The 14248-nt window shown below is 51.4% G+C and overlaps 6 protein-coding genes across 6 annotated transcripts; 4 read left to right on the forward strand and 2 right to left on the reverse strand.

The window, feature by feature from the left end:
* Positions 1 to 71: 71 nt before the first annotated feature.
* On the reverse strand, positions 72 to 488 carry COCSADRAFT_245508 (uncharacterized protein). The gene has a single exon (XM_007705784.1). The coding sequence runs from the start codon at positions 378 to 380 to the stop codon at positions 81 to 83; it is 300 nt and encodes a 99-aa protein (XP_007703974.1). The 5' UTR covers positions 381 to 488; the 3' UTR covers positions 72 to 80.
* Positions 489 to 2399, forward strand: COCSADRAFT_245509 (uncharacterized protein). The gene is made up of 2 exons (XM_007705785.1): positions 489 to 985; positions 1045 to 2399. The coding sequence occupies exons 1-2, from the start codon at positions 596 to 598 to the stop codon at positions 2356 to 2358; spliced, it is 1704 nt and encodes a 567-aa protein (XP_007703975.1). The 5' UTR covers positions 489 to 595; the 3' UTR covers positions 2359 to 2399.
* Positions 2400 to 5670: 3271 nt separating this feature from the next.
* Positions 5671 to 8716, forward strand: COCSADRAFT_245521 (uncharacterized protein). Its single transcript, XM_007705786.1, has 5 exons — positions 5671 to 5968; positions 6103 to 6176; positions 6241 to 6611; positions 6660 to 7888; positions 7969 to 8716. Exons 2-5 carry the CDS (start codon positions 6154 to 6156, stop codon positions 8497 to 8499), a joined length of 2154 nt encoding a protein of 717 aa, XP_007703976.1. The 5' UTR covers positions 5671 to 5968; positions 6103 to 6153; the 3' UTR covers positions 8500 to 8716.
* A 1009-nt stretch (positions 8717 to 9725) lies between these two features.
* On the reverse strand, positions 9726 to 10732 carry COCSADRAFT_202905 (uncharacterized protein; the record flags this gene model as incomplete). Its single annotated transcript, XM_007705787.1, has 3 exons — positions 10718 to 10732; positions 10265 to 10663; positions 9726 to 10240 (listed from the first exon to the last, which is right to left on the reverse strand). Exons 2-3 carry the CDS (start codon positions 10590 to 10592, stop codon positions 9726 to 9728), a joined length of 843 nt encoding a protein of 280 aa, XP_007703977.1. The 5' UTR covers positions 10593 to 10663; positions 10718 to 10732.
* Positions 10733 to 10868: 136 nt separating this feature from the next.
* On the forward strand, positions 10869 to 11684 carry COCSADRAFT_40300 (uncharacterized protein). The gene is made up of 3 exons (XM_007705469.1): positions 10869 to 10951; positions 11026 to 11175; positions 11237 to 11684. Exons 2-3 carry the CDS (start codon positions 11041 to 11043, stop codon positions 11399 to 11401), a joined length of 300 nt encoding a protein of 99 aa, XP_007703659.1. The 5' UTR covers positions 10869 to 10951; positions 11026 to 11040; the 3' UTR covers positions 11402 to 11684.
* Positions 11685 to 12164: 480 nt separating this feature from the next.
* Positions 12165 to 14209, forward strand: COCSADRAFT_125789 (uncharacterized protein). The gene is made up of 3 exons (XM_007705788.1): positions 12165 to 12483; positions 12541 to 12796; positions 12858 to 14209. Exons 1-3 carry the CDS (start codon positions 12283 to 12285, stop codon positions 14156 to 14158), a joined length of 1758 nt encoding a protein of 585 aa, XP_007703978.1. The 5' UTR covers positions 12165 to 12282; the 3' UTR covers positions 14159 to 14209.
* Positions 14210 to 14248: the final 39 nt, after the last annotated feature.

Raw genomic sequence — 14248 nt, forward strand, 5'->3', positions numbered from 1 at the left:
CCAGCCCCGCCTCTCTCGCTAAGGCCCCTGGGCGATGGCCCGCCTAGACAGCCGTTCCCACCACGCCCTTCACACACCACTCACACACACACACGCACCCACGACATGCTCCAAGGCCTACTCTTTTTTTCCTGTTTCAATCCATCTTCATCTGCACTCGACTCCATCGCACTCGGTGAAACCAGTTGATTCAGAACATACAAAAAAGAAAACGCCCCTCGACCACAAATCGTCGACGCGGGTCGTCTGCCACTTCTGGACTTGCTTCTATACCTCCTCTGCTTGCCAAGACACACATCAAACATGCCGCGTTTCCACCACCGAAACAAAAGTGTAGCAGCCCATTGCACAACCCAGCCCGTGCAACGGCTTATGAACATTTTGGCACCTGTTGCCGAACCTGATATACCTTGAAATCGCTGCCTGACTTTGTCTCCTTGGCTTCTGCATCTCTTCTGCTCTCCTTTCTCTGTCCGTCTCTAAACACCCACGACGTCGACTCAGGCGTTCCTTCACCCACGCTCTTTAATCCATCCAATACATTGCTCCTGATTTCACTTCCACCTTGGGGCATCTCCTGCTCCATTCCCTCATCATGTACATCGACACTGCGGCTGCCAACAGTCGCTCAATGCGACCCCAAATCATAATATCCCCATCTCCATACAATGAACGCTCCACGCCGCTTCTGGAAAGCTTCATAGGCCAGACTTCAGAAGCACCACCCACATATCTTGAAGCCACCACCCCCGGCCTGTACACGAGTCGCCAGAGCAGGGGAGAGGGCGCCAGGCTGCTCTCCTTCGATGGCCAAGAAGCCAGGGATGCAACTTTCAAAGAAGACCAGTATGACGGCCGAAGTCTGAGACAGCGCTGCATGCGGAAGACGTGGGTCAAGCTGCTTGCTGCAGTGCTTTGCTTCATGTTTCTTGTCGCCATGCTGGCTTTAATGGCGGCAGCTGTGTCGGTTCGGAGGACCAAGCCAGTAAGTGACATTTGCTGGGCAGACAACAATATTCTCGAATGACGCTAACCTTCACAAAGGGCGTAGTATCTGCTCCGGAAACTTCAGTCGAGGCTGCAAAAGCCGACTCCTCTGATCGGCCAGACCTCGTTGCCATCCCATGGCCAGCGCAATCATCAACGGCCCAGCCCCCGGCATCAGGAGACTCTGCTCAAGTCTTTCCAATCCGGTGGCCTTCAAAATGTGGCAAGGAGTACAGTGTCAAGACTGAATGGTACGATTTTGGCAAACCTAGCGAGCTAAACATTCAAGAAGCGATACACCAGTTGGACGGTTCTTACAAACGTGTGGCCGGCTGGATACACATTACCCAAGCGCCTGCAGAGCAAGCCCCTGGTACTGTTCAGGTCAAGATGTCGTATGCAATCTCGTCAACAGTCGATGTCAACAGCGTTCCCTACACACAGACCCCATCAGGACTGACAATCGGCGACCCCTCTTTTCCCGATGGCTTCGACGGCGTACGGGCTGGTAAAGCTTGCCTCGGTATGTCGGTGGTCATTTACGTAGCCCCTGGAGTCTCGATGAAGAAGCTCAAAGTCTCGTCCAACCACATGGGCATGCAGGTTCATAATGGCGCCAACTTTACCGTCACAGACTCGACATCAATCTCTCTCACCACCGGTACACTGGATGTTGGAGCATTCTATTCGCGCCAAACTCACTTGCAAACCATTTCTGGCTCCATCAGCGGCATGTACGCCCTCTTCGATCTCCTTTCTGTCAAAACAAAGAGCGGGTCTGTCAACATCAACATTGAGCCTCAAGAAACTGCCAATGGGTCATCCAACCCTGCAGTTTTCATGGTCGACACTCTATCCGGCAGCATACGCACCGATTTTAAACGAAAGCATATCCCCGAACGAGACTACCAGACCTTTATCAACACAACCGTCGGTTCAGTCGACGGTACCTTCATCCACGGCTCGCGAACAGAAATCAACTCAATCGCAGGTCTCGTAACAGCCGACATCTTGCCTTTCAAATCGGGTGATTACCAATCGGAGATATACACACAGACACACTCGGGTCAAACGTCGCTGACACTACGCACTCCATACAAGGCGAAAAAGACACCGATGACTGGTCTTGTCAGCACGCATCTGAGCACTTCTGGAGCCCTCGACATCACCTATCCGGAAGAGTGGACTGGTCATATTGATGGAACTTCTCTTAACGGAGCACTGCACCTGCAAGGCAAGGAGCTAGAACTGCTTAGCGAAAACGACACGCCTGGCAAAAATCATGTCGAAGCGAAGAAGGGCAGTGGCGCCAGTACGTTGAGTTTCGACACTACTAGCGGAGATTGTGAAATTAAAATCGGAAAACTGTGAGAGACGGTCACGGTTTATGTACGGGACGACAGAACGAAGTGTGTATCAAATTCGGAATGGGGTGGGAAAGTTCTTTTTTTTTTAGTGCGGCAAGTCCTGGATAATGGACTGGAGGCTTGGTCCCCAGTATCCACTACATGACCTGGACAAGAAAGGCCGCTTAGTATGTATACCCTGTGAAACTAGTGTATGTTGTCCATAGATGCGACGTGAAACAATATCTGATAATGACCTCCTCTTTTCTATCCTCGGTCCGACCAGACGACGCATGTGCAGACTCCCTGAATAGCAACAAGGCTGTGCTCGTCTTACCCACTTCACACCCCATGCTTTCTGCTCGGCTGAATCCAGACATATTCCAGGTGGCATATGCCAGAACAACCATATCCATCAAACAGACTATCTTGTTGTTACATACCTTTATTTTGAAAGGAACAGAGAGAAAAATAAAGTGGCATAGGTCAGACAGTTAATGAATTCCATACATGCCATCCAACAAAAAAAGAAGATCTGAATCTCTCCCCATACGTACCACTATTTACACACATATACCGTATCAAGTCCCGCCCCCATGCCTATCTTTTTTTTTGCCCCCCTCCCTGTTTCTCCCTTTTTTTCCCTTTACCCCACTTCAGGGTATCAAGGCATGAAGTAGGGCTGAAAAAATAGAGCATATCGCGGGGTACGTGCGTGCGTACGTACGTACGTACGTGCATGTTGGTAATAGCATTATTTGTGGTTCTACTGATAAGATGCTTCTTTTTTTAAATTTTACTTGGCGATGCACAGGGAAGGGGGAAGGGGGAAGGGGGAGGGGTGTCTCTATCTTTTTTTCTTCCTTGCCTAGTCTTGTGTAGAGTAATAGTGCTTATGTTATGTGGAAGGGGGGTTTGAACTATCCGGGTATGTTTTGTTCATGGTTGTTTTGTAGATGGTTTTGTATGCCTGGTTTTAGGAAGTGTAGGGGCTGTAGCTTGAGGGTGATAGTGTAGGTGTGGTGAGAATTTTGGTTCGGGTCAGAATATGTTTTGTTCACTGTGTTTTGTAGGCGGTTTTGTATGCCGCTTCTTAGAATGTACTACAGGTGGAAAAAGGGGGTATGCTGGATAAGCACTAATATGTCTACTGGGTCTACGGGGGTGGATCACGAGAGGAAGATCTTCATCGGTACGGGTGTCTGTGTTGTTTTGGAGCACCAAGGATATGTTGATCGTGTATTCGGTCCTCCAGAGATTTTTTGTTGAGCGCAGGGCTTGCCTGTGTAGATCAAGGAGAATGACGACTATATGTGTACATTGATAGAGATCACGACATGATCTACACCAACACATCAACAATAGATCTGACTGAAGCCAGAAATCGATATGATCAAATCGATGCCATTCTTCCTAAAGTTTCAAATCAGAATCGGGACTGATCGAGCATTCTTCGTAGATGGGTTTCGAATCCTCACAGCAGTGTCTAGCCTGGTCGAGAGTGGGGGCAAAGCAAAACGACGGAAGATAATGCAATAGCAAACAATAGCCAGACACTTTTGCAAGACTATGCTTCGACTGGAAACAAGGTCGCACTGTTTTGGCAAAACCTCACGTGTGTTCAGGACGTGCAAGTGTTGGGTGAAGGTCGACAAGGCAGTGCATAGCGTTTGGGAAGTCGAGATCCAAAATTAGGAGCTTTACGCAGGTAGCTTGGGGCAAAGCATGGGCATGCCTTGCTTGTCTAAGGCAGCATTAACACTGGTAGCGTGCAGCACCTTGTAGCGCATCCTCCGGCTTGGCTTGTGCTGCACGAAATCTACTTAGTTCATGCTCTCTGGTGTGTCTTTCGGTACAATAGTTAATTTAGACATCTTGGAGGCTCAAAACCCTGCTACAAACCCAGGCTCGGCACTTTTAGGCAAGTCAGATAGCTAGGTTCATGAGTACATACTTGGGGACATGGCGCGATACACTCGGCCATGCGGCGTGGCCAAGCTACTGCTCCATTTGTGTACTGGCAGGCCCCAGATGATACTAGAGGGGATATACATGCAGGCTTCACGCCACGCTGCACCCCATACTGGTAATTCCAATTACACACACACAGTCGATCGGCCGCTGTCACTTGTCAACATGACTCGATAGCAGGTGTGAGAGCCTGTCATGGCCCGCACCGCAGCAAGGCCACCAGGTCGACACATTGACCAAGTACACAACACATGTACATTCATAGTAGCTGTGCAGCACTACGCCGACAGTACAGCCCACGCTCCTGCACACCAAACGGCGCCTGAGCTGGTGGACCGAGATTAAGAGGCCAGTAAGGATGATGGTACGGTTCGGCGAGGATGCGGTCCGTCTGAGGGGGCATAAACAGAAGGCGTCGAGTTGCAGAGGAGGGATACTCGGCCACCGCGACCGCACAACGGGTCCGCCGGGCGATTGCTCTCGGCGAGTCAATACGAGAACAGGTGAGGATTGTGGTGATGGTGCGGTACATGTTGCGGTCAGAGTGGGTCGCAAATGCCCCTGGGCGTGTGTCAGGAGTGTTTCGTCCTCGTCGCGACACGGTAAAAGGCGTGGGGCTGGATGGATTCGGTCGCTGACCTCATCCGCCTCCCTCACCAAAAACTACGCGCCACAGGCGACCCAACCAACCTCATCCCCAATCAGCGGCCCATCCTCGTCGTCGGGATGGCCCTCCGCCCAATTCAGCACAGTCTTCCTGATGCGATGAAACGGCCTGCCAGCCCACCCCAATCGTGTTGATACATGGGCAGGTTGCACATTTCCCAGGCATATTCTTCCTTCACCCCATCCATCCTTCTTCACTGGCTCTACACCATCTCTGGCCAGCGCTGAAACCTGGCTTCGGATCGTGGAGAGAGAGTCATGGCTTGCCCGCCCAGCTCGACTGCTGTCTGCACCAACATGGCCCCTGTTAGTGTTAGAGTTGATGGCGGAGGGCTGCTGCCATCGCTCCATCCATGTCGACAGACACTTGTGCCATGGCGACTTGGGGCGCCTGCTGCCCTCCGCTGAGGAGCCCTCTCCGAGTAAGCCGAGAGGAATGATGGAGACAATGACTGGTGCGACCGTTCCGAGTGCGTCTAATCGCCGTTTGGAATCCCAGCAGCCTTGCGCGCGGTCCACCGCCCACTACATCCATCCCCGCTAGACTCTCTTTTGGGTGAACGCTTCTGCTCTCTCCGTTCCAGATCACCTGCAGCCAAGGCGCGTCGCGACACTTCTCTCAAACTTGAATCGAAGCGGTTCCGTTGCGTCAATTGCAGACAGACATCGTCGCTCTTTGTTGTTCCTCTCGGATGTTGCGAACCCGTACGCATCATATAGCCTAACAGCCCCTCCAGCCGTCTTTCCTTCTATTTGGCCCTTCACTCTTTAGGACCCGACCCAACTATCTTTGTAAACATTTCTTTCTTTTGGAGCCGGCTCCATTCGCGCTGGTTGCGTTGTTGGGAACTTTTGTTCTCGTACACTCTTTTGAAGAAGACCCCACACTTACCACATTATCCAATCTTATTCGGTTCCGCATCTGCTCATCATATTGGCCCTCGAATATATCGCCTTAGACCTTCATTTGACTAGTCATCCCTACTTTCGCTACCAATGTAAGTGGCCCGCGTCCTTCGCTCGCCCCCCCGGATTCCTTGACAGACACCAATCTTGAACCTCTTGTCGACGCCACACTCCTCATCAAAGCCACAATCTTCTTGATTATCTGCTTACCGCCTGGCATAAGCAGAATATCCTCAGACTCCACCAAGACTGTTGTATATAGCAGGTTGGCTAGAAGATGAACTACCACACCGTCCAGCAGTAAGCCTTATCCAACACTACTCAACTAGCCATGCACATCTAAGCAAAACAACCTGTTTTATAGATACAGGCCATCGCCTAATAGACAACACACGATGGGCCACCCCTCTCCCACGCCCGGGACACAGATGATGTACCCTTACGGGGGTCTTACCCCACAAGGACAGCAACAGCAACATCCACAGAATTTACTGCAAATGTCCAGACCATCGCCACCACAATCGTCGTGGGCGATACCGCAGCCTCACCCTTCGTACTATGGTGCGCCACGAGGTCCTGTCGTGGGTGGTAGACAGGACTCGGGACACTCACTGGCGCGAACAGATGTGAATGTGACCCAACCAGCTGTCACAAGCAGCGACTTCTACAGCAACAGTATGGCGCCTCCTACATCACTGGCACCTACTGATTTCTTTCCGGGTGTCATCGATACAAGTAAGGTCCATGACCGAGCAGTGACAGGTGCTGTACTAACAACCATAGGTCCATGGGGTCAGAAGGTGTGCGAAGAGTTGGAGTCATTTCCATCTCTGGATCCAGATGTCACCGACTTCAGCAACGGCATCATGGGACATGACGAAAACACACCCATCATCGACCTGCGCCAGTACAATGGCATGCCACAACAGGAGCATGACAGCATGGCAAATTTGAACCCGCACACTACCCGACGCCTATCCGAGTCTTCTTTCTCGATGTCAAGCACAGGTGGTGTGCTTCCAGAGCCAGTAGCTTACGAGGACTTGGGCACTTCGGAGCCTGTGTCATACCCCTCCGAGTATGACACATGGAGCCGCCCAGAACCCAGCCAGAGCCATCTTCTATCCCCGCTTGCGTCACCGTGTCGTCCTCAGTATGACGGCGTGGTTAGAAGCGGGAGTCGCTCCCGCGCCTCGCCAGCACCGCACAATAACGTACGGTCTTCGCCATACACACTCGACAGTGGCCGTTTCAAAAGATGGTCTACCGGACATGCGCCAACGTCAACCCCCGCCAATGCCCGAACAGTATCCCAAGTACCGAACCACTTTACGCCATACGGCCCAAGGATGAATCCCCACCATTCCATGCCAGCCTACCCTTCGGGCGCATACAACAACTACGGAATGGCTGCCCAGAACGTCTTGTATTCGCAGACAAACCCTCAGCATACCAACACCCCACCATACTTTGGAGCACAAGATCAATCGCCCTACCATCTTGAAGTGCCTCGACCACTGCCTTCTCAGGGCCTCTTCCGTCTGCTCCAGAGTAATGCGGACCGTCATGGGGGCTGTTCATCCCACTTTGCTGACCTTTCGGATCCCCCGGACCTATATTCATCGCTACATGAAGAAGCCTCGAACCCACCTGAGTCTGACATGAACCCATCGGACCCAGACCTTATCCCGCACGAGCAAGATCTTCGGTTCGTGGGTGACTTGTACACTCCACGATGGGTACGCGGACATGGAAACAAGCGTGAAGGTTGGTGCGGGCTCTGCAAACCAGGGCGATGGCTAGTTCTGAAGAACAGTGCATTCTGGTATGACAAGTCGTTTACGCATGGTGTTAGCGCAGCTACAGGCGCAGCATTCCAGGGCCCACAGGAGACTCGCAGGACAGAAGGTAACCTGGATGTCTGGGAAGGACTCTGCGGAAGCTGCGGAGAATGGATAGCACTGGTAAGCAACAAGAAAAAGGGAACGACATGGTTCCGCCACGCATACAAGGTAAGTCTTCTGCGAATTGAATTCGCTCGGCCAGACTGGTCACCTTTACAAATATTCAACTGTACTTACTTGAAACGCAGTGCCACACACACCCGAAAGTCAAAGACGGTCCAAAAAGGCGTCGGGAAACGCAAGCCGGGCGAGTTCGCGCAGTGTCATCTGCCTCGTCGACCTCGTCTCCGTACCCGTTCAAGCATGACACATTGCAAGCAGACCCGACTTCTCATCGACATTCCACGCCCACCCCGATCCCAGGTAGCGCATCACTACAATCATATGGCAGGTCTTTGCCAACGTCTACGCCGACATCGACCCCTCGACCTAGCAGTTCGTGTCATCCAGGCAGTGCTGCGTACCCCACGCCTTCTTCAGCAACACCAACGATGCAGTCACTCCGGACGCCCACAATGGCATCGGCAAACTTGAGTCACATGGATCAAACCACTAGGCAAGAATCCGTTGTTGGCATGTTCACCACGCCATTACAAAGTCTACCAAACTTCCCCAACCATCAGTACACACCAGACTTGACACACCAAGTAAGCGAACCAGAGCTCGTTGGTATACGAACGACCACAGTCGCATTGAACTCGATAGCGAGTATGATATGAGGTTGCCATGGTGGTACTGAAAGGTGACGGTGCGCCATCTTTACTGGTCTGCGTTTGTTGTTTTCCATGTTTGTTGACCAAAATCGTTTCCCTCGTAACACTCCCAGCACCCTCCAACTCTCCACGGCGAAGGCGTTCTTTGTAATCCCCGAGCATCAAGCGCATGGTTTTCTAGCAAAATCGGTTTTATTCTTTTTCTCTGGAGCGTTCTTGTTTATACAGCGTTACTTTAGGTTTTGGTTACGCCGAGTTGGCGCCAGCGAGCGGTAGTCACGAGGTCATGACTTCCCCCCAGCATCTTGTTAGATTAGTTTTGGCTTTGTCGTTATCTCGAGAATCCTTGCCACTCTCCATAGCACTTAAGTAAATTCCCCCTCGCAGTTCATGTTATAGACTTGCTTTCAGCGAATCAATATGTCCAAGGATCATTCAAATGCCACAGTATCTTCTCTACCTATCCTTCTTTGTGTTTTGTTTACAGGGTCCGTTCGAACAACAGACGTGGTCAAGGTGTAGTACTACGCCTGGTTCGGCAACGAATGCGAATAGTAGCTCCCAATCTATTTTACCCACCCAAATTCCCCACTAACAGCCCTACGACTTCAGCCACCGGAAAGAAGCACTCCCAGTCCCCAGTGGTAAGATAGCCTCGGCATGCCAAACACCCTCGCTGGCGTCACACAGCCTCATGTTTCGGGTAGCAGGATCTGATACCACACACGGAAAAACTCACTGAAACGCAAGGTGCACGAGCACGAAATGTACCGGTCATCTAGATACGTACCCAAAAAGCGGAGTTAGGGGTAGCATGCTGACGTGGGGCTGGGCTGGTAGATGGGATTGCGTACATCGAAAATGTATCTTGCCAATGGACATGGTTTATTTTTTGTGGATTATTTTTTCGGGTCGACGGTTGGTTGGTGGGGGGTCTGAAGGGTTGAGTATTTTGATACACCCTTGTCGACATAGATACACACGGACATTTAGATCTGACTTGATCTTGGTGTGATCTTGATTGTGGTGTGAGACACCTTAATTATTCGTCTTGCCAGTAAAGTGGTCTGACATCCTCGACGAGTATCAAACCTCAGAGCCTCCGCACCAGTGCCAGATCTGTGATTTGCGGGCTTCAAGGCAGAGGATACAGCTTCGTAGTCATTGTGGCGCATGATTCGAGTTTTGTTTTGTTCAGCTAGAAAGAGGCATTCGGTCTCGAGATACTGAATTTATGTTGCACATGCACAACCCGGTTTGCCAAGATGCTTCAAGCGATGATATGCTTCTGTAACCATGGAATTTGCCGACTCTGGCGCAAGCCCTAGCATGTCATTGGCGTTGTGTATCCTAAAAGGTGCCGATGCATTCAGCTGGCCATCGTAGAGTATACTCCGCTCGAGCAAAGCAAGTCCCGAATCAGGATAGCCTCTTTCGATCCTCTTCCACCCTTCTTCTACGCATTCTTCTACGCCATAACTCCCTACAGCAAACTCTTGACCAGTCATCTCCTCGACAGACTTGAGGACTTCATTGGCTGATATAACAGCACCAGCAGCATAGATGTATTGGTTTTTGGTCTTTTCCCAATGGGCAAGCACTCGAGCTACAACCTGACCTATTCTTGCTAGGCTGGACGCCGCAAACATCTCCATACCTGTGCCATGAAAAGTGGCACTTTGCCATTCTATGTCAAAGCCCATGTAGCCATTGATGATTTTGGTGTTAAGTGTATATCCTGTAGCAACTGCCGTTCACTCGAAATTCGGACTAGCATCCGACAGGTTCTTGAGATGGTTAATGACCTTTGCTCGTTCTGCATGCGTGGGTAGGCAGGCTTGTAGCTGTTTGTTCAGATTATCATGACTGAACTCATCAGGGACAAATCGCTTGACAGCTGCGGCTACAATGGCGTTGATTATGCTAATCTGTAGGTCCGAGTCTCCACCTGCCATCGTGTTTAGGATGATATCATAGCCGGTAAATGCTGACTGCAGTGCGGCTGAATTAAAATCAGAGGTTTTGTGTTGCACTGGAAACTGATGGGAGTTGGGCGGAAGAGTGAGTGTTTGAGAGGGATACGTTAGCACGGTAATCATGTAGTTGCAGTCGTCAGATGATGATGTCGTGAACCTAGAGTGGAGATGATAGAATGGCAAAGATGTCTGTTCTACAGGCAAGTCAGCGGGTCTTGACAAACTAACAGGCGCATCATCTCCCTTACGCCAAGTATCAAGATGTTTTCGATGGCCATCTTCTTGGGAAGAGTGAACAAGAGAGAGGTCAAGTGTGGGGATGGAAAGTGGTGATGCCAAGCGCGGCGCACGGACGCGGCATGTTCCGGGCAGCAGCTGTGCGAGCTTTTGCGGACCAGCAGCAGCATCACCACCACCACGAAACCTCCCGTGACCGCAACACCATCATCGCTCATCTCCCGGGGCTCGCAAGACCTGATCCAGTGCGTCAATTGCCCCTCTCGAAAGCTCCAGCACCGCCATTGGACCCCCGCAGCAGCGCGCTGACCCGCAACAGCCCAGATAGCCCATCATGAACGCCCGTTTCCTCCGTCCCTTTGCCAGGGCTGCCTTCCGCGCCCCCACGGCTGTCCGCCCCGCCGCCATGGCACGCCCTGCTCTCGTCGCCAGCCAGACCAAGAAGACCGAGGTCAGCCCACAGCAGATGGTGAGAACAGCCCCTAGTTGTTTGCGCGGGGAGTGTTGGGAAACTGACCATTGGATAATAGACGGTCCTCAAGTCTGCCATGCCCCAGCTCATCCCCTTCTTCTTCGTCAACGAGACCACCGTGGCCTTTATCCTCCTGCCATCGCTCATCTACGTCTTCTCCAAGTACATCCTGCCCCAGCGCGTGCGCTTGTTCGCTGCCCGCCTCTTCATCAGCAAGTTGTAAGCGAGAAATGTCGAATTGAAGCAAAGGATATATATTCAGAGCGAGAGAAAGCCAAGGATGTCCGTGTACCTGTAGTGGGAATATGCTCGTAGACAAATCAATGGCATTGCACGAAGAGTGACAGCGTTTTTATCTGGCATATTCACTGACCAATTATGCTGTTTTTGATAAAGTAGAATGACGGAAATCAGTGCTGCTCACCGCATGCGAATCAAGAGCGTGATAGAATTGCTGCTTAAATATATAACAGCCCAAGGACGAGATGAGGAAACAGGATGACCTGACTAACTTATGATGTCCATCGCGTATATGGTTCAAGACCTGCCGAAGGAGATAATAGTCTCATAAGAGCGAAGGTCACATGCTGCATGCTGCAAATAGTTTGAGCCTAGAGTAGTAGTATGCAGGTACAATGTTGGCATGGAGAAGATATGTTATTTATCGATAACAGTGGGGCACCTTCCCTTCTTGGGCGTTACTCTCAGCGCATCCACCACACCTTCCCTCTAAACCAAAAGGCCGAGACGGTGTTGATAAATGTCGAACTGCCAAAAGGGCGATAGCGGTACAAGTGCAGGGGTCTCAAATCACCACCAATACCCTGACTGCATGCTGTCGGCAGATATCCGAGTGTTTCCGTTGGACGAGAGGGGGGCTGAATAGCACTCCTCCAATCGACAACGTCATGCCAGCCATCAGGGTCCAGCGCCGGCAATAAAACCGCCCTTGGCTGTCTAAATGTGCCGTCTTACGGCCTTGAGCCGCAAGCTTAACATGGCTCAACTCTCTGCTTACCTTCTTGTTACAGGTTGTATGGACCTTCACCGATGCTGTCAGCCTTGTGATGTGTCCGCGTGGTTCTCATCTTGGCAGCCGACAGAATGCCCGGCGACGAGGCATACGAGCTCACCGAGGCTCCTGCTTCACGAGCGACAGCCAGCGCAATGTCGACGGATGAATTACAAGACGACCAGCCCGCGGTAGAGTCGCGTCTACACAAGAGAACCCTTCTCAAACTTGATTTTCTCCTGCTTCCCTTTCTGGCCCTCTTCTTCCTATTCAACGCGCTCGACAAGACGAATGTATGCTACCATACATGTACACAACTACTACAACAACACGTACTGATACCTAACTAGATTGGAAATGCAGAGTCTGCCCACTTTACCGAAGATGTTGGACTGAACAAGGACGCGCTGAACACGGCCGTCGCTCTCTTCTTCGCCTTCTTCGTCAGTCTACAGCCGCTTGGCGCCGCCCTGGGAAGGAGATTTGGCATGGTACTTTGGGTACCGTCATGCATGCTCGCATGGGGCATTTCCACTGCCGCGCATGCTTGGATACGACACAAGTGGCAGCTGTACACTTTGCGGATACTCATCGGTGCTCTCGAAGGTACGTGGGCTCATTCCACCTCGTGCGCCCCGCAAGCACTAGGAGCTGACATTATACTTAGCCGGCTTCTATCCCGTTACCGTTACGTATATGTCACTCTTCTACACGCGCTTCGAGTTCGGGAGACGCTTGTCGTTCTTCTACGGCCAGGCAGCCGTGGGAGGTGCTCTTGGAGGGCTACTAAGCTACCTGGTATTCTCGCAATTTGGAGCCGACCACCAGGATGCAAAAACCGGATATAAGCCATGGCAGGTACTTTTTCTCTTGGAAGGGTGCCTCACCGTAGTTGTTGCTGTTGCTGGATACTTCTGGTTACCGCATAGCGCAGACACGGCCTGGTTTCTTGCGCCCGAGGAGCGCAAGTACGCCTGCACACGCGTTATCCAGGACAGAGATATACAAAGTTCGTCAGATGAAACACGCAAAGATGATATGGATCCCGAAGAAGGGCACGATGACGAATCTCATGATCTTTTGCAACCCTCGAAGCGCTCGACTGCGGCAAATGTGCAGGCGAAACAGCTCATCGACGACCGTGGGCTCACGCCCCAAGATGTAGTATCTGCAATCTTCAACACCAAGATCTGGCACATCCTGGCATGCAACATTCTTGCTGCCGTTCCGGTCTATGCCTTTTCCATCTTCCTTCCACTGGTCCTCGCTCCGTTGACAGAAAATAAGGATCCTGCCTTGGTCAATCTGCTTACTGTACCACCCCATTTCTGCGGCGCTGTCACACTCTACTTGTTTGCTACATACAGCGATAAGCAGCGCATACGGCTCAAGCCGGTCCTCGCTGGCCTGTTCATCATGGCTTTGGGATTGGTCTTGGTCGTATTGTTCCCGACTTCATGGGTGATACCTCGCTATGTGGCCCTCGTCATCCTCCTCTCGGGTACTTACGTAGCATCTCCGCTCACCGTTGCCTGGATATCTGGTAATACACCTTCGCCAGGCAAACGTGCAATGCTTCTCGGTATCAATGGATGGGGGAATATGGCTGGTGTCATCTCGGCTCTTCTCTTCAAGCCAAAGTATGCTGATGACGGTTACATTGTACCTCTTTGGTGGACGCTATTTTGCATAACACTCTCAGCTGCGGGTTATGTACTCTTGTACATGAGACTGAAAAGGGAGAATGAGGCACGCAGTATGATCCTGCGCGAGTGGACCGAAGACGAAATCGAATTGGAGAGGCTTGAAGGCAGAGGACCGTCACCACAACAGCGCCAGTGGCTTCAAAGAGCTGCTACTGTAACCAAATCGATCAGACTGCTAAACTGGCTCACAGGTTGGCTCGAGCGAGCTGCAAGGCCTACTCGAGAAGGCGACGATAGAATTACTTTTGTATACGGCTTATGAGATGTACAGGGGAATATCCATGTACAAATGAATTCGATTTACTTTCTAAACTCATGTCCCAATCATTCGAGTTTCGTCATTTGTCTGCTT

This window comes from Bipolaris sorokiniana (assembly GCF_000338995.1).
Source record: "Bipolaris sorokiniana ND90Pr unplaced genomic scaffold COCSAscaffold_14, whole genome shotgun sequence".
NCBI classification, from domain to species: Eukaryota; Fungi; Ascomycota; class Dothideomycetes; order Pleosporales; family Pleosporaceae; genus Bipolaris; species Bipolaris sorokiniana.